Raw genomic sequence first — 19497 nt, forward strand, 5'->3', positions numbered from 1 at the left:
TAGAGGCACACGCTGGCTCTTTATCCAGTAGAGGAACACGCTGGCTCTTTATCAGTAGAGGAACACACTGGTCTTTATCCAGTAGAGGAACACACTGGCTCTTTATCCAGTAGAGGAACACTCTGGCCTCTTTATCCATAGAGGAACACACTGGCTCTTTATCCAGTAGAGGACACACTGGCTCTTTATCCGTAGAGGCACACACTGGCTCTTTATCCAGTAGAGGAACACACTGGCTCTTTATCCAGTAGAGGAACACACTGGCTCTTTATCCAGTAGAGGAACACACTGGCTCTTTATCCAGTAGAGGAACACACTGGCTCTTTATCCAGTAGAGGAACACACTGGCTCTTTATCCAGTAGAGGCACACTGGCTCTTTATCCAGTAGAGGAACACACTGGCTCTTTATCCAGTAGAGGAACACACTGGCTCTTTATCCAGTAGAGGAACACACTGGCTCTTTATCCAGTAGAGGAACACCTGGCTCTTTATCCAGTAGAGGAACACGCTGGCTCTTTATCCAGTAGAGGAACACGCTGGCTCTTTTATCCAGTAGAGGAACACGCTGGCTCTTTTATCCAGTAGAGGACACGCTGGCTCTTTATCCAGTAGAGGAACACCGCTGGCTCTTTATCCAGTAGAGGCACACGCTGGCTCTTATAGTAGAGGAAACACGCTGGCTCTTTATCCAGTAGAGGAACACGCTGGCTCTTTATCCAGTAGAGGAACACGCTGGCTCTTTATCCAGTAGAGGAACACACTGGCTCTTTATCCAGTAGAGGAACACCTGGCTCTTTATCCAGTAGAGGAACACACTGGCTCTTTATCCAGTAGAGGAACACACTGGCTCTTTATCCAGTAGAGGAACACACTGGCTCTTTATCCAGTAGAGGAACACACTGGCTCTTTATCCAGTAGAGGAACACACTGGCTCTTTATCCAGTAGAGGAACACACTGGCTCTTTATCCAGTAGAGGAACACACTGGCTCTTTATCCGTAGAGGCACACCTGGCTCTTTATCCAGTAGAGGCACACACTGGCTCTTCATCCAGTAAGAACACACTGGCTCTTCATCCAGTAGAGGAACACACTGGCTCTTTATCCAGTAGAGGAAACAACTGGCTCTTTATCCAGTAGAGGAACACACTGGCTCTTTATCCAGTAGAGGAACACACCTGGCTCTTTATCCAGTAGAGGAACACCTGGCTCTTTATCCAGTAGAGGAACACACTGGCTCTTTATCCATAGAGGAACAACTGGCTCTTTATCCAGTAGAGGAACACTGGCTCTTATCCCAGTGAGGGAACACACTGGCTCTTTATCCAGTAGAGGAACACACTGGCTCTTTATCCAGTAGAGGAACACACTGGCTCTTTATCCAGTAGAGGAACACACTGGCTCTTTATCCAGTAGAGGAACACACTGGCTCTTTATCCAGTAGAGGAACACACTGGTCTTTATCCAGTAGAGGAACACACTGGCTCTTTATCCAGTAGAGGAACACACTGGCTCTTTATCCAGTAGAGGAACACACTGGCTCTTTATCCAGTTAGAGGGAACACACTGGCTCTTTATCCAGTAGAGGAACACACTGGCTCTTTATCCAGTAGAGGAACAACCTGGCTCTTTATCCAGTAGAAGGAACACACGCTGCTCTTTATCCAGTAGAGAACACGCTGGCTCTTTATCCAGTAGAGAACACGCTGGTTTTATCCAGTAGAGGTACACGCTGGCTCTTTATCCCCAGTAGAGGAACAACGCTGGTTCTTTATCCAGTAGAGGAACACGCTGGCTCTTTATCCAGTAGAGAGAACACGCTGGCTTCTTTTATCCAGTAGAGGAACACGCTGGCTCTTTATCCAGTAGAGGAACACGCTGGCTCTTTATCCAGTAGAGGGTGAACATATACTCCGACTCCCACCTTGTTTGAAACCCCCGGTTCTCAGTGTCCACCTTCCGTTTTGCCATTTTTGATGGGTATCTGAAAGTTAATTTTACTGTGATGCTGACGACTGCTGTGCCAATAAATATTGAAATGAAGCAGCCTACTGCTCGGTGCGTCACCGTTGCATTGTGGGAAATGTAGTATTGGTGCGTGTAAAAGATCTGCGGGCTGCCGGCTTGCTGCGGTCTGCGGGCCGGTTCTAATAATAAATCAAGATCATCCCAGGGGCCGTAAAAAACCTTCTCGCGGGCCGGATGTGGCCCGCGGGCCTTGACTCTGACATATGTGCAGTAGAGGAACACGCTGGTTCTTTATCCAGTAGAGGAACACGCTGGCTCTTTATCCAGTAGAGGAACACGCTGGTTCTTTATCCAGTAGAGGAACACGCTGGCTCTTTATCCAGTAGAGGAACACGCTGGCTCTTTATCCAGTAGAGGAACACACTGGCTCTTTATCCAATGTCAGTCATTTACCACCAGACTTTCACATCCCCCTTCTGTGGGTTCTTCATGGTACTCTGTGTTTCACTAGAGCACTAACTGGAACTTAACTGTCTTACTGTCTGGACTGTTTCATTTAGCACACTGAATATGGCCTATACACATGTACCTTAATTCATCCTGCCTTGTGTCTATGTACTGTATATCCTGATGCACCGCGGCAGGCAGCCCTCTTACTAATGGCCCTAAGGGGCAAATTAAGTTGTGAGTGGAAGTGAAACCTCTCTGTGCCCCATGTCAGATTTTCTCCCCATAATATAACAATGGCTCCCTGAAGTTGGCTGGTTTCCTGGTTTGCTGTCATAAAAGACGAATGAATGACATCTAATGGAGAGGCTGTGTGGGGCATGCCAGGTTTCCAATCCCTTCCCAAGTGTCTCACACACACACAGCTTTGAGGTACACACACGCTGGGATCCTGCTCATCGCMCAGGCGATGGTTTCCGCAGGACGCAACAGGAATGGCAGCTATGTTCCCTCCAAATTGGACTGACAGGAGGGTAACACAGCTGTGTTTCTCTGTGGAAAAGCTGTTTTATTTGAACACAAACAATACTTTATGTACACACTCTCATCCAGTTGTCCCCTTATCTTTAAGGGTCAGGGTTAGTTTGTTTAGTTAGAGCCTATTGTATTAGTTGCCATTATTAGTCCAGCTCTCTGCGGATTTGGTCAAAAAATGCAAATTCCTGTGAGAAGGTAAGGCCTAGTAAAGCGCAACTTGCAATAATGGTAAAGGCTGGTGGGCCAAACCCTCTCCTGCAATGCCATGTCAATTGGCCAGATGGTGGCGCTATAACATGCAATTGAAAAGGCTAACTTTAAAAGGTCACGCCTCTCACCCCGTTTGATCTAGAGTCATGAAATTTGGTACATGGGTCCCTCTCCTCACAAGGAACAAATTTGCTTCAAATACCCATAAGAGCCGCCATGATGGGTTGTACGCCATTTTGAATTTTGTGAAAAACACTTCAAACGCTGCTCCTCTGGCTATCGATTGACGATCTGCATGAAACTTGATATATAGCATCTATGGACCAAGGTCTCTCAAAGCAATATTTTCCAGGCTAGTATCTCAAACAACATGGCTGTTACTCACCAATAAACGTTACTTTGGGTGTAGTCAGGAACATAAATACAAAGAAATCCAACATGGTTATTCGAATTGTAATAAAACTTGCTATACACTACCGGTCAAAAGTTTTAGAACACCTACTCATTCCAGAGTTTTTATTTATTTACTATTTTCTACATTGTAGAATAATAGTGAAGACATCACAACTATGAAATAACACATATGGAACCATGTAGTAACCAAAAAGTGTTAAACAAATCAAAATATATTAGAGATGATTCAAATAGCCACTCTTTGCCTTGATGACAGCTTTGCGCACTCTTGGCATTCTCTCAACCAGCTTAGCTTCATGAGGTAGTCACTTGGAATGCATTTCAATTAACAGGGTTGCCTTCTTAAAAGTTCATTTGTGGAATTTCTTTCCTTAATGTGTTTGAGCCAATCAGCTGTGTTGTGACAAGGTAGGGGGGCATACAGAAGATATCCCTATTTGCTAAAAGACCAAATCCATATTATAGCAAGAACAGCTCAAATAAGCAAAGAGAAACGACAGTCCATCATTACTTTAAGACATGGTCAGTCAATACAGAACATTTCAAGAACTTTGAAAGTTTCTTCAGGTGCAGTCGCAAAAACCACCAAACGCTATGATGAAACTGGCTCTCATGAGGACCGCCACAGAAATGGAAGACCCAGAGTTACCTCTGCTGCGCAGGATAAGGTCATTAGAGTTACCAGCCTCAGAAATTGCAGCCCAAATAAATGCTTCACAGAGTTCAAGTAACAGACGCATCTCAACATCAACTGTTCAGAGGAGACCGTGTGAATCAGGCCTTCATGGTCGAATTTCTGCAAAGAAACTACTACTAAAGGACACCAATAAGAAGAAGAGACTTGCTTGGGCCAAGCGACATGAGCAATGGACATTAGACCGGTAGAAATCTGTCATTTGGTCTGGGACCACATTTTTGGTCCCAACCGCCATGTCTTTGTGAGACGCGGTATGGGTGAACGGATGATCTCCGCATGTGTATTTTCCACCGTAAAGCATGGAGGAGGAGGTGTTATGGTGTGGGGGTGCTTTGCTGCTGACACGGTGTGTGATTTATTTAGAATTCAAGGCACACTAAACCAGCATGGCTACCACAGCATTCTGCAGCGAATGCCATCCCATCTGGTTTGTGCTTAGTGTGACTATCATTTGTTTTTCAACAGGACAATGACCCAACCCACCTCCAGGGTGTGTAAGGGCTATTTTACCAAGAATTAGAGTGATGGAGTGCTGCATCAGATGACCTGGCATCCACAATCCCCTGATCTCAACCAAATTGAGATGGTTTTGGATGAGTCGGACCGCAGAGTGAAGGAAAAGCAGCCAACAAGTGCTCAGCATATGTGGGAACTCATTCAAGACTGTTGGAAAAGCATTCCAGGTTAAGCTGGTTGAGAGAATGCCAAGAGTGTGCAAAGCTGTCATCAAGGCAAAGGGTGGCTATTTGAAGAATKTCAAATATAAAATATATTTTGATTTGTTTAACACTTTTTGTTTACTACTTGGTTCCATATGTGTTATTTCCAGGGGTGTAAAGTACTTAAGGGAAAATACTTTAAAGTACTACTTAAGGAGTGTTTGGGGGTATCTGTACTTAACTTTACTATTTATATTTTTGCCAACTTTTATTTTTGCTTCAATACATTCCTAAAGAAAATAATGTACTTTTTACTCCATACATTTTCCCTGACAAGTACTCGTTACATTTTGACAGGAAAATGGTCCAATTCACACGCTTATCAAGAGAACATCCCTGGTCATCCCTACTGCCTCTGATCTGGCAGACTCAATAAACACAAATGCTTCATTTGTAAATTATGTCTGAGTGTTGGAATGTGCCCCTGGCTATCCGTCAATAAAAAAAACAAGAAAATTGTGCCGTCTGGTTTGCTTAACTCTCCTGCTGTGTTCCGGTCGAAACCTTTCCCCAATAMAATCTTTCCCCCATGGGAACCACACCTGTTGGCATTCTCACAAACAATCGCAACATTGTTTCAATAATATATAGAACTTTTCTTGCAGCTCTGGTATATAAAGCTCTTTTGAGGCCTTGCTCACAATTCATTCRSTGGCAGCACAATGACCAAATGATATACTGTATGTGAGGCTCTTGCTCATATATTTGATCATGACACTATTGAGGAAAGAGTCCTTGTTAAACTTTGACACAAAGTAGTCTGTGATAAATAGCACGATATGTTTAATCTGATAATTTGTTATAGTCAAAATAATCCATACATTATGCTATTTTTACTCAAAAACGAGTTGTATGAGCTCAGGTCAATGAGGCCTACAGGCCATAAATAGCAAATAGAAGTTCAAAGCTTGTAATGTTCACAAGAACTTAAGTTGATAAAAAGATCTAACACAACATTAGGTGATAATATATGTATTATTATGGATTTATAATCAGCTATAATGGGGCGGTCATTTTGGACCGGGAACACAGGATTAATTAACGTGAAACAAACACAACAGGAGGGTTAATATACGGAATTTGAAATGGTTTATACTTTTTGTTTTGATACTTAAGTACATTTTAGAAGTTCCATTTGCTTTTGATACTAAAGTACATTTAAAACCAAATACTTTTAGACTTTTACATTTTCTATTAAGATATCTTTACTTTTACTCAAGTATGACAATTGGGTACTTTTTCCACCACTGGTTATTTCATAGTTTTGATGTCTTCACTATTATTCTACAATGTAGGKAATAGTAAAAATAAAGAAAAACCCTTGAATGAGTAGGTGTTCTAAAACTTTTGACCGGCAGTGTACATGTTCAAGCACATTAAGATTGCCCACACGGTGGCCCTATAATGGGCACATGTTTATAAATCTTGTTCTGTTTGACTCAGAGTCATGGAATTTGGAACACATGCTCAGGGAGGTGAGGCTAGCTAATCTGTAGAGTATGGTTATGTTTGGCCGCATGGGGGCACTGTTAGACAAGAAAAACAATTAATGCAATCTCATTTGCTTATAGCAGCCATATTGTTTGAGCTAGTCCTAGGGCTATCTGTACAATTTGTCCTGATGTGTCACTGTGGGACCATAGATTGAACACCTCCATGGCTGCTTGTAGCTATATTTTCTGTTGGGTTTTATGTGTGTTTCCTCATGTAAATTCATTTCAGACTTCCCAAGCGTAGGCATTCATTCCATTGGAAGAATCATGAGTAGAGTGACAGATTTACCCCCTAGTCATGAAGTATTATGTCACTGCCAGCTCAAATCCTAACTGTAGTTAGTCCTAACTCCCTTTAGTCCTAAGCCTCTCTCTTTGTGTTTGTGTCCTGTTCACGTTTCCAGTATCCTCTCTTGCCTAACTGATGTGGAGAAGCTATAGAGGCTGCTAGCTGCCTGTTTAGGGTTGGGCTCCAGATTAGCCGTGACTCAGCAGGACATGAGAAGACTTGGCGGTGTGTATTTGTTTGTGTGTGTGTGTAGGTGTGTGTGTGATATGAGAAGCAGTGACACAGCGCTCTGTGTGTGTGGGAGACGGGAACAGGCATGCATACAGTACATGCAAGTCTCTCCTGCCGGCCATGTGTGTCTGTGTGTGTGCGTGCGCGCGGTGTGTGTGTCTGTGTGGTGTGTGTGTGTTGTGTGTGTGTGTGTGTGTGTGTGTGTGTGTTGTGTGTGTGTGTTGTGTGTGTGTGTGTGTGGTGCGTGCGTGCATCCGTGTGTTTGTGTGTTTAGTAAACACACCTGAGAGCCAGAGAAATTAAGTGTTGGCCAGACACAGAGACAGGCAGTCCACTCTGTTGTAGTGGGAGTCTGTGTGTCTGTGTGTCAGGGCAGTGTGTTTTAACCAGCTCCTGCCAAGAGGCATGGAGTCTAACTAGAGGATGTGAGGAGTAGGCTACCCTTAGACTAGGTCAGGCTTGGGAGTTTCCTGTGTTATGTTTTGGGGTCAGGAAATGTGTTCTTTCCCCCTCTTTCAGGGAAATTGTGTTGATTTGTGATATCTTACAGCAGCCAGTGAGTCATATTTTTCAGGGATTATTGTGAATCCATGTTCTTGAGAAAAATGATAAAGCTACGTCAGACGTGTTCCTACTCAGTCAACATCTTAGATAAGTGTTCTAGTATTGAGTCTTGCAGGGGAGTGCACCTGCCCCAGAGAAGACCTTAGTGAGAACATTTCACACACACACTCTCTCCTTACAGGCTGTTGCTTTACTGCTCTATCCTGGCTGTCCTGGTTCCTGGCCCCACCCTAATGTACTCAGAGAGGGAGAGAGACCAAAACAAAGACTAAGTCTTCTCATGCTTTGTTTATTTCAAAAAAGCTTTCGACTCAATTTGGCATGAGGGTCTGCTATACAAATTGATGGAAAGTGGTGTTGGGGGAAAAACATATGACATTATAAAATCCATGTACACAAACAACAAGTGTGCGGTTAAAATTGGCAGAAAACAGACACATTTCTTTCTACAGGGCCGAGACAGGATGCAGCTTAAGCCTCACCCTCTTCATCATATATATATCAACGAATTCGAAAGGGCACTAGAACAGTCTGCAGCACCCGGCCTCACCCTACTAGAATCTGAAGTCTACTGTTTGCTGATGATCTGGTGCTTCTGTCCACAACCAAGGAGTGCCTACAGCAGCACCTAGACCTTCTGCACAGATTCTGTCAGACCTGGGCCCTGACAGTAAATATTAGTAGGCCAAAATAATGGTGTTCCAAAAAAGGTCCAGTTGGGTCCGCTCACCAACCAGGAATTCACAAAATGGGACAAACACCAAATTGAGACTCTGCATACAGAATTCTGCAAAAATATCCTTATCAAAATCCAGAAAAGAGCCGTTAAATTCTACAACCACCTAAAAGTAAGAGATTCCCAAACCTTCCATAATAAAGCCATCACCTACAGAGAAATTAACTGGAGAAGAGTCCCCTAAGCAAGCTGGTCCTGGGGCTCTGTTCACAAACACAAACAGACCGCACAGAGCCCAAGGACAGCAACACAATTAAACCCAACCAAATCATGAGAAAACAAAAAGATAATTACTTGACACATTGGAAAGAATTAACAAAAATACAGAGCAAACTAGAATGCTATTTGGCCCTAAACAGAGAGTACACAGACTACTGTGACTGACCCAAAATTAAGGAAATCTTTGGCTATGTACAGACTCAGTGAGCATAGCCTTGCTATTGAGAAAGGCCACTGAAGGCAGACCTGGCTCTCAAGAGAAGACTATGTGCACACTGCCCACAAAATTAGGTGGAAACTGAGCTGCACTTCCTAACCGCCTGCCAAATGTATGACCATATTAGATACACATATTTCCCTCAGAATACACAGACCCACAAAGAATTTGAAAACAAATCAATTTTTGATAAACTCCCATATCTATTGGGTGGAATACCACAATGTGCAACCACAGCTGCAAGATTTGTTACCTGTTGCCACAAGAAAAGGGCAACCAGTGAAGAACAAACACCATTGTAAATACAACGTATATTTATGTTTATTTATATTCCCTTTTGCACATCATTACAACACTGTATGTAGACATAATGACATTTGAAATGTCTTTATTCCTTTGGATTTTGGATTTGTTTATTTCACTTTAGTTTATTATCTATTTTACTTGCTTTGGCAATGTTAACATATGTTTCCCATGCCTATAAAGCCCCTTAAATTGAAATAGATTCCTTTTTTAATTTAACCTTTATTTAACTAGGCAAGTCAGTTAAGAACAAATTCTTATTAACAATGATGGCCTACACTGGCCAAACCCGGAAGACGCTGGGCCAATTGTGCGCCGCCCTATGGGACTCCCAATCACGGCCGGTTGTGATACATCCTGGAATCGAACCAGGGTGTCTGTAGTGACGCCTCTAGCACTGAGATGCAGTGCCTTAGATCGATGCGCCACTCGGGAGAGAGAGAGAGACTGCTTTGGCGTAATATTGCATAACAATCGACTGCCCTTTGACTGTGAGTAGAGTAGAACATGCGTCACAAACCGCACCACTCCTACAAACAGTGCCTTTGGAAAGTATTAAGACCCCTTGACTTTTTCTACATTTTGTTACGTTACAACCTTATTCTAAGATGGATTAAATAAATCAAAAGATTCAGCAATCTACACACAACAGTCCATAATGAAAAAACGAAAACAGGTTTGTAGAATTTTTTGCAAATGTATTAAAGATAAAAAACAGAAACACCTTATTTACATACGTTTTCAGACCCTTTGCTATGAGACTTGAAATTGAGCCCAAGCGCATCCTGTTTCCATTGATCATCCTTGAGATGTTTCTACAACTTGATTGGAGTCCACCTGTGGTAAATTAAATTTATTGGACATGATTTGGAAAGGCACACACCTGTCTAAATGTATGTAAGGTCCCACAGTTGACAGTGCATGACGTCGAAGGAATTGTTCGTAGAGCTCCGAGACAGGAATGTGTCGAGGCACAGATCTGGGAAAGGATACCAAAAAAATGTCTGCAGCATTGAAGGTCCCAAAGAACACAGTGGCCTCCATCATTCTTAAATGGAAGAAGTTTGGAACCACCAGACTCTTCCTAGAGCTGGCCGCCCGGCCAAACTGAACAGTCGGGGGAGAAGGGCCTTGGTCAAGGAGGTGACCAAGAACCAGGTCACTCTGACAGAGCTCTAGAGTTCTTCTGTGGAGATGGGAGAACCTTCCAGAAGGACAACCATCTCTGCAGCACTCCACCAATCAGGCCTTTATGGTAGAGTGGCCAGGCTGAATCCACTCCTCAGTAAGATGCACATGACAGCCCACTTGGAGTTTGCCAAAAGGAACCTAAAGCAGTAGCAACCCGTCATTCAGGGCAGAGCAAAGTTTTTAGCAAAAAAAACAAAAAAAACAGGCTTGCCTGTTTTGCATGTTATTTTGGCATTAATACGTGTCACATATCAGTTTGCAAACAAAGTAAAAAAATATATATTTATAATTGAGTTAATAAAGCTGCATACAAACATGGTCTCTTTTTTGTTTTCTTGAGTAAGGCAGCTCCAAAATGCAGGTGTTTTAGCCTAGCTCAGTGCTTTCTGTGGTTGTGAGGCAAGCCAGCAGAAAATGCGGAGTGTTGCGCCGTGATTGGCTCATTGTTCTGTCATTCATGGGGACACTACTTCACCGCCAAGTCTAAGGGTAGACTATGAAAATTCTAGCCCCTTGGGTGCTGCCATAGAGTTACATTAGAAGTGCCTATCCAAGAAGGCTCAAGATCATTGGCCACAGATAATATGACGTCAAATCACGTTATATGTAGAGTAGCTTTGATTGGACTGATCATGTCAACATCATACATTCAGAATCTTAGCTAGCAGTCATCATCATGAATTAAGTCAACAATCTACTGGCAAATCCTTTTCAATCCTTATCATATGAAGAGATATAATGAAGATGAATTATAGATAAAACATATCAGTGCTCATCGGCCATAGGACATAAACATTACACAACAAGTTGGAAATCGCAAATTCAACAATGAGGGGTTTGGAAGGAGTCAGCGATAGTGGCTGTGTGGTCACACATCTGGAATAAGGGTCTCTTTTCCAACTTTAAAATGATAAACATTCAACATTGGCCATTCCGTCAATGAAGTATGATTTGTGTCGCGCTCAAAACAACTGTTAACTGGGAACTGCAAAGTCTTGAACTCACATGAGTCAAGTTAACTGGGAAGTCGGGAATAAACGAGCTCCGACTGGGAAAATATGTTTTGAATAGAGCTACGACCTGAAGATATAACGACACAAGGAGAGACCCAGATGCAGACACAGGAGGCAGATGGTTTGAGCTCTGGTATTTATTATAGTCCAAGGGATAGACAAAAGGCAGGTCAGAGACGGGCAAGAGTTCATAGCCAGGGCAGAGTCCAAAACGGTACAGGACAGCAGGCAGGCTCAAGGTCAGGGGCAGGCAGAGTGGTCAGGCAGGCGGGCTCAGAGTCAGGACAGGCAAGGGTCAAAACCAGGAGGGCAAGAAAAAGCGAGACTGGGAAAAAATAGGAGCTGAGAGAAAAACACTGGTTGACTTGGCAAACAAGACGAACTGGCACAGACAGACAGAAACACAGGTATAAATTCCCAGGGGATAATGGGGAAGATGGGTGACACCTAGAGGGGGGTGGATACAAGTACAAGGACAGTTGAAACTGATCAGGGTGTGACAGAAGATCAATGATGTCATCATGATTCGTTTTTTTTCCGAGTTCACAGTTGTTTCGAAAGCAGCATAAATACAGAGAATGACAAACTTTGATGACAACATTTTGATGACTAAACATCCATGAAGGACTGCAGCGCCACCTTCCTGTTAAAAAATGTATTMTATGCTGCTGCATTTGGCCTACTGTTCAGACTTGGTGGTGCACATGTAGCCTATAACCTGTTTTAGAGAAATGTAATCACCAAATATTGTAAGAGCTTTCATTATCTTCTTATATCCCCCTTTTATTTATCATACGGTTCTGACTTACAGGGAGAACACTGTAAGAACGGCCCATGTTCTGAATTCTGTCGCTGTACATTTCAAAAGTGCTGAACAAATAGTTATATTGACTACGTCTGTCCTAGCTGGATCATTAATGTCTTATTCTAAATTACGGATTGCCTCTTATCCYCATGTCATCCCCTTATGACATAGTTTGTACATCTCAATTGTCATTAGAAACCACATTTGTTTAAGCAGGTCAGCCATATCAGCTATGTTTTTTTAAAAGGCAGTAAATGAGGCTAAATGAACTGTTTCGCTGCCAGACAAGGCTTCGATGATAGCCAGGTGTAGCAGTGGTAAGATGTTGGGACTGCTGTTGGGGCATCTTTATGTAGGCCCTAACAGTTATGTACAGGTGCAGTGATCTGTGAGCTGCTCTGACAGCTGGTGCTTAAAGTTAGTGAGGGAGATATGAGTCTCCAGCTTTAGTGATTTTGGCTTTGGGGGTGACCAGTGAAGTATACCTGCTGGAGTGCGTGCTACGGGTGGGTGCTGCAATGGTGACCAGTGAGCTGAGATAAGGCGGGGCTTTACCTAGCAAAGACTTATAGATGACCTGGAGCCAGTGAGTTTGGCGACAAATATGAAGCGAGGGCCAGCCAACGAGAGCATACAGTCGCAGTGGTGGGTAGTATATGGGGCTTTGGCGACAAAACGGATGGCACTGTGATAGACTGCATCCAATTTGCTGAGTAGAGGCTGGAGGCTATTTTGTAAATGACATCGCCGAAGTCAAGGATCGGTAGGATAGTCAGTTTTACGAGGGTATGTTTGGCAGCATGAGTGAAGGATGCTTTGTTGCGAAATAGGAATCCGATTCTAGATTTAATTTTGGATTGGAGATTAATATGACTATGGAAGGAGAGTTTACAGTCTAACCAGACACCTAGGTATTTGTAGTTGTCCACATATTCTAAGTCAGAACCGTCCAGAGTAGTGATGCTGGACGGGCGGGCGGGTGTGGGCAGTTATCGGTTGAAGAGCATGCATTTAGTTTTACTTGCATTTAAGAGCAGTTGGAGGCCACGGAAGGAGAGTTGTATGGCATTGAAGCTCGTCTGGAGGTTAGTTAACACAGTGTCCAAAGAAGGGCCAGAAGTATACAGAATGGTGTCGTCTGCGTTGAGGTGGATCAGAGAATCACCCACAGCAAGAGCGACATCATTGATGTATACAGAGAAAAGAGTGCCAAGCGTCACGTCTGGAGAAAACCTGGCACCATCCCTATGGTGAAGCATGGTGGTGGCAACATCATGCTGTGGTGATGTTTTTCAGCGACAGGGACTGGGAGTCTAGTCAGGATTGAGGGAAAGATGAACGGAACAAAGTACAGAGAAATCAACTTCCAACAGGACAACGACCCTAAGCACACAGCCAAGATGACGGAGGAGTGGCTTCGGGAGAAGTCTCTGAATGTCCTTGAGTGGCCCGGACTTGAACCCGATCGAACATTCTGGAGAGACCTGGAAATAGCTGTGCAGCAACACTCCCCATCCAACCTGACAGAGCTTGACAGGATCTACGGAGATACCCAAGAAAACTCAATGCTGTAATCGCTGCCAAAGGCGCTTCAACAAAGTACTGAATAAAGGGTCTGAATACTAATGTAAATGTTACATTTCATTTTTTTTTTGTGTGTAAATTAGCAACAAAAAAAAGCAAACGTTTTTGCTCTGTCATTATGGGCTATTTATTGTGTGTAGATTGATGAGGAGGGGAAAAAACTATTTTATCAATTTTAGAATAAGGCTGTAACGTATCAAAATGTGGAAAAAGTCAAGGGGTCTGAATACTTTCCGAAGGCGCTATATGTCCTCACAAACACAGATATGCACGCACACCGGCGCACTCTTCAGAACCACTCATGTTTATAAATGTGAACCTCTTAAGGATCCGCCCCTTTTATTWWTTTTTTGCCTGAAATGATATACTCAAATCTAACTGCCTGTAGCTCAGGGCCTGAAACAAGGATATTCATGTTCTTGGTACCATTTGAAAGGAAACACTTTAACGTTTGTGGAAATATGAAAGGAATGTAGGAGAATATAACACAATAGATCTGGTAAAAGATAATACAAAAGAACGGTTGTTTTTCTTTGTATATTTTTTTTTGTACCATCATCTTTGAAATGCAAGAGAAAGGCCATAATGTATTATTCCAGCCAAGGTGCAATATACATTTTTGCCACTAGATGGGAGCAGTGTAGGTGCAACGTGTTATACTGATCCAATGAACCATTGCATTTCTGTAAAAAGAAATCTAAAAATACTGCCCAAATGTGCCTAATTTTCTTATTAATAACTTTTTATGTTCAACATTGTGCACTCTCCTCAAACAATAGCATGGTATTCTTTCACTGTAATAACTACTGTCAATTGGACAGTGCAGTTAGATTAACAAGAATTTAAGCTTTCTGCCAATATCAGATATGTCTATGTCCTGGGAAATTTTCTTGTTACTTACAACCTCATGCTAATCGCATTAGCCTACGTTAGCTCAACCGTCCCATGGACACTGATCGCGAAGAAGGTCAGTTGTATGGGTACTTTATGAAACACCCTGTTTTCACGTTTGCTAGTTTCTCAGTATTCTTTTTGGACATGTCTGTTTCCTGTGTAAAAAGTGTGTGCTTTCGTTCATGGTACTCAAAGTGTGTGTGTGTGTGTGTGTGTGTGGGGGTGTGTAATTTTCTACGGTATGTGTTTGTGTGGTCTAGGAGTCTCCTTTTTTTTTGGCAGTGGTGATATTGAGAGCCATCTTGTCTGATCTTGTCGAGGGAGCATTAGCTCTGTTAGTCTGTTCAACCAAACTTTCACCAGTGCCACCACACATCAAAGACATACACCACTCTCATCCACCCTCCTCTCCCCTCCTCTCCCTCCATTCTCTGACTGGAAGCATATTTAAAAGAGTAAATAAACAACAAGCAAGAATGTAAACAGGACGACACAATGTCAAAGACACTCCTCAGAGCAGAGGCACGCTGGGCTCATGCACCTGCCTATCAGTAACCAGTCAACTCTGTCTCACTGACGGACTGCTGCTTTCACAGATACACACTTCACAGATACACACTTCACAGATACATGTTTCACAGATACACACACTTCACAGATACACATTTCACAGATACACACTCTTCACAGACACACACACTTKACAGATACACATTTCACAGATACACACATTTCACCGATACACACATTTCACCGATACATACAATTCACAGATACACACTCTTCACAGATACACACTCTTCACAGATACACACATTTCACTTACACGCTTCACAGATACACACTTCTCAGATTCACACACTTCTCAGATTCACACATTTCACAGATTCACACARTTCACAGATTCACACACTTCACAGATACACACTCTTCACAGATACACACATTTCACTTACACACTTCTCAGATACACACACTTCACAGATACACACGCTTCACAGATACACACGCTTCACAGATACACACACTTCACAGATACACACACTTCACAGATACAAACCGGCTTCACGATACACACTGCTTCAACAAAGATACACACACTCACAGATCACACACTTCACAGATACACATGTCACAGATACACACACTTCACAGATCCAGCACTCACAGAATCACATGCTTCAACATAGCACACACTTCACAGATACACAAATTCCAGATACAACCTTCATAGATCACACTTCTCGAATACAACTTTCTCAGATACACATGCTTCATCAGTACACGCTTCACAGATACACCTTTCAAGGATACACAGCGCCTTCATAGATAACACGCTTCCATCGTCACAAACGCTTCACAGATAAGTATTTCTCAGATACACACTTCTCAGATACACACGCTTCACAGATACACACGCTTCACAGATACACACGCTTCCCAGATACACACTTCACAGATACACACTTTACAGATACACACGCTTCTCAGATACACACTTAACAGATTCACACACTTCACAGATACACACATTTCACAGTTACACACGCTAGACAGATACATACTTTACAGATACACACGCTAGACAGATACATACTTCACAGATACACACGCTTCTCAGATACACGCTTCACAGATACACACGCTAGACAGATACACACTTCAGATATATGTTTCTTACAATAACACTTACTAGGTCTGTATATTCCGCCCCATATGGGTCAACCGACCGACGCTTCGTTGCTGCTGCCACGTCATTTCAGTATTAGTTCTATGAGTGTAGTGTCACCCAGGGGGCCATGGGGGGATGTTTTCAGACTGCACTGTGAATGGAAAGCACTACCGATGTTTTCTGAAGTCTCCAAGTTCTTTGTCTTTGGCGCACTTTGTCACAGGTGCAGCTCTCAGTGTGTGTGTGTGTGTAACGGTTTCTTGTCCCCAGCTTTCGTTTCGGGTTCTTTGATGTTTCAGTAGGGGAGTTTTGACCCACCTTTTAGCTCTAGGCCTCAACCCCTTTGTCCCGCGCCTCCCCCTGTTTTACCATAACATGCAGGAGGTTTCTCAGTAGTCTCTCACCCCTTATCCCTTATAACTCACAACTCATTTGTAAATCCCCCTATCTGAATCATATTGAAGGAATGGCAGGAAGGTAAAGGAGACAGGCAGGCAATGCAAATTACGTTCCAATCTTACAGAGAAAGACAGAGGAGTTGCCATAACCATTCATATAAGTACTTTTAAGCAAAGGCTTATACCATAGTTTTATATATGATCTATTTCCATAAGAGTTCTTCCCTCTTTTAATGCAAATGTTGCCAGGGCTCTCCCTGAAAGCTTCCGTTGAGTCATAAATTCCAACAATGTTGTTGATGTACAACTGACCTCCCACTCGTCTCCCTCTCTCTCTCTCCCTCTCTCTCTCCGTCTCTCTCCCTCTCTCTCTCTCCGTCTCTCTCCCTCTCTCTCTCTCTCTCTCTCTCTCTCTCTCTCTCTCCCTCTCTCTCTCTCTCTCTCTCTCTCTCTCTCTCTCTCTCCCTCTCTCTCCCTCTCTCTCTCTCCGTCTCTCTCTCTCCGTCTCTCTCTCAGGGTCCACACATAGCATCAGTGACCCTGGCAGCGTATGAATGTGGTTCAGTGGATTTCCCGGAACCCCCCTACCCCGAGCAGGTCATCTGCCCCCAGGAAGAGGTGCTGTTGGGGGGGACAGAGGCCGTGGCCCAGGCGGGTGTGGAGGGCTTGGCGGGGGTGGCAGCAGCTGTACAGGGAAGCATCTCCCTCTGGACCATTGTCTCCAAGGTCCGCTTAGAGGCCTGCATGTGGGTGAGTCTATTCTACATACAGTCTCTACACAGTCAACACACAACTGCACAGCCCATGACACATAGTCGAGACATGCAGTCTACAAACAGTCAATGCACGCAGACGACATGCACAGTCTCCTACAAAGTAGTTTACACAGTCTTTTACACACAGTGCATATGCCCCTCAACTGGGGTTTAACTATCCGTATTGGTACATGTCAGGTTCACTGGCACTAATGCTCTATGATCAGTAAGCCTCAAAGAGTTAGAAGTAAAATAACATTGACTGTAGGTCAAGATTATTTCTAAAACATGTGATTGCTAAGTGAAATATCATTGACAATTCAATACAACAATACCCACTGATGGTTTGGAAAACCCCAGCCTTTTACGGTGAATTTCCCCTTAACACTGCTGGTGGTTTCACACCTCTAACCAAACATAGCCATGTGGTTAGGTACTGGGGACATGAGACTGACAGTTTGTAATCCTTCACTGCTGTCACGCACACACACCACTGTCACACCACTATCACACATAGTTCTGTAGCTAGAGCCAGCCCTGGCACAGGTAGACGTTAACCCTTCACCAGATACTCTGGTTGCATTCTGACTCTGGTGGCTATGGTAACCACTACAATGACTCAGCCATGACATAGAGTTGCCATGGTACTACCACCACCATGGTCTGCGTCAAAAGCCTATCAACCCTCACACTATTTATTTTTACCTTTATTTAGGCAAGTCAGTTAAGAACAAATTCTTACTTACAATGTCGGCCTACCCCGGCCAAACCCTAACGACGCTGGGCCAATTGTGCGCCACCCTATGGGACTCCTAATCACGGCCGGTTGTGATACAGCCTGTAATCGAACCAGGGTCTGTAGTGACACCACTAGCACTGAGATGCAGTGCCTTAGACCGCTGCGTCACTCAGGAGCCCACCTCTAACTGGTAACTGCCTGTATCAGCTTCCCAATGACGACCAGCAGTTCTCTTCCTGGATTCTCAGCATTCACAGCTCTTTTACCGAGAGTCAGGCAGTGTCAGGCCCTTTTCTCAGAGCTTCCCTCTCAGTGTGAAACTGTCTCTACTGAAAAACACAGATGGTTAACAGACAGAGAAGTCTGAGAAGAGAGAACTCATCTCTATGACCTGTGGTGAACTGGGGATTTTTATGTTCCTCTAAACTGACCGAAAATGAGAAGTGGAGGATGTTATCTCACTCTTGTTTATTCACATTTCACATGTTACTGGCTGTGGGGAACAGAGTACCTCTACTTCTACTACTTTACTACTGCTGCTGCTGGGGGCCTTTCCCTGGAACAGAGTGAGTGAGTGAGTGAGTGAGTGAGTGAGTGAGTGAGTGAGTGAGTGAGTGAGTGAGTGAGTGAGTGAGTGAGTGAGTGAGTGAGTGAGTGAGTGAGTGAGTGAGTGAGTYAGTGAGTGAGTGAGAGTAAGTGAGTGAGTAGGTCAGGTGTATTCTACCACCATAGTTTTAGTTACGCCAGGATAAGTGTGATTCCTTTTCTATTTCACCAGGGACTCTGATTTCAGTGGAGCAGATTCAAGGTTTGTTTAGCTGGCACGTCGTGCCCATACCAAAGAGTAATTATGTGGTAAGGGCAGAGCTGTGTGTGCCAGCTAGGGGTATGCCATACGATCCCCTGGCCTCGCCACCAGATGCTGGCACAGCCCAAAATGCTGCAACACCTGCTGTGCCCACTTGATGCTCACGGCATTAAAGCCCCAAAAAGCTACGCCATTCACCCCACCCTTCTCTGGCACCAGTAGCCCTTCTTATGACATTACCCCCTCGCTCTCCCCTCTGGCCCTCCCCTCTCCCTCTCTCCTCTGGCCCTCCCCTCTCCCTCTCCCCTCTGGCCCTCCCCTCTCTGTGTCAACCCGTCCACCGCTGCAGGGTCTAAGTGGTCCACTTCAAAAAACACGGCGCAGGTGGCTGCAGTCTGGCACACACGCAAACACACACATGCAAACACACACACACACACACACAAACACACAAACACACACACACAGTAGTGTAGTGCAGTGAATAGAACAGCTGCCCTGGAGATTAGGGCACGTCTGCATTATGAGCAAACTGGCAGGTTTCATCAAAGACTGCTGTGTTGACATGGAACAGGATGTCCAGCTTAAGTATCCC

General features: G+C 43.9%; 1 protein-coding gene across 3 annotated transcripts in view; it reads left to right on the top strand.

Annotated features, from left to right (window-relative positions):
• Window positions 1–19497, top strand: part of LOC111951181 (vacuole membrane protein 1) — a 119879-nt gene that overhangs the window by 50378 nt on the left and 50004 nt on the right. For all 3 annotated transcript variants that reach the window (XM_070434268.1, XM_023969241.2, XM_023969240.2), the window contains exon 6: window positions 17117–17350. In XM_070434268.1, the coding sequence (XP_070290369.1) occupies window positions 17117–17350 (234 nt within the window). The remainder of the gene's footprint in view (window positions 1–17116; window positions 17351–19497) is intronic.

The sequence above is a fragment of the Salvelinus sp. IW2-2015 genome, linkage group LG23 (genome assembly GCF_002910315.2).
Source record: "Salvelinus sp. IW2-2015 linkage group LG23, ASM291031v2, whole genome shotgun sequence".
Lineage (NCBI taxonomy): Eukaryota > Metazoa > Chordata > Actinopteri > Salmoniformes > Salmonidae > Salvelinus > Salvelinus sp. IW2-2015.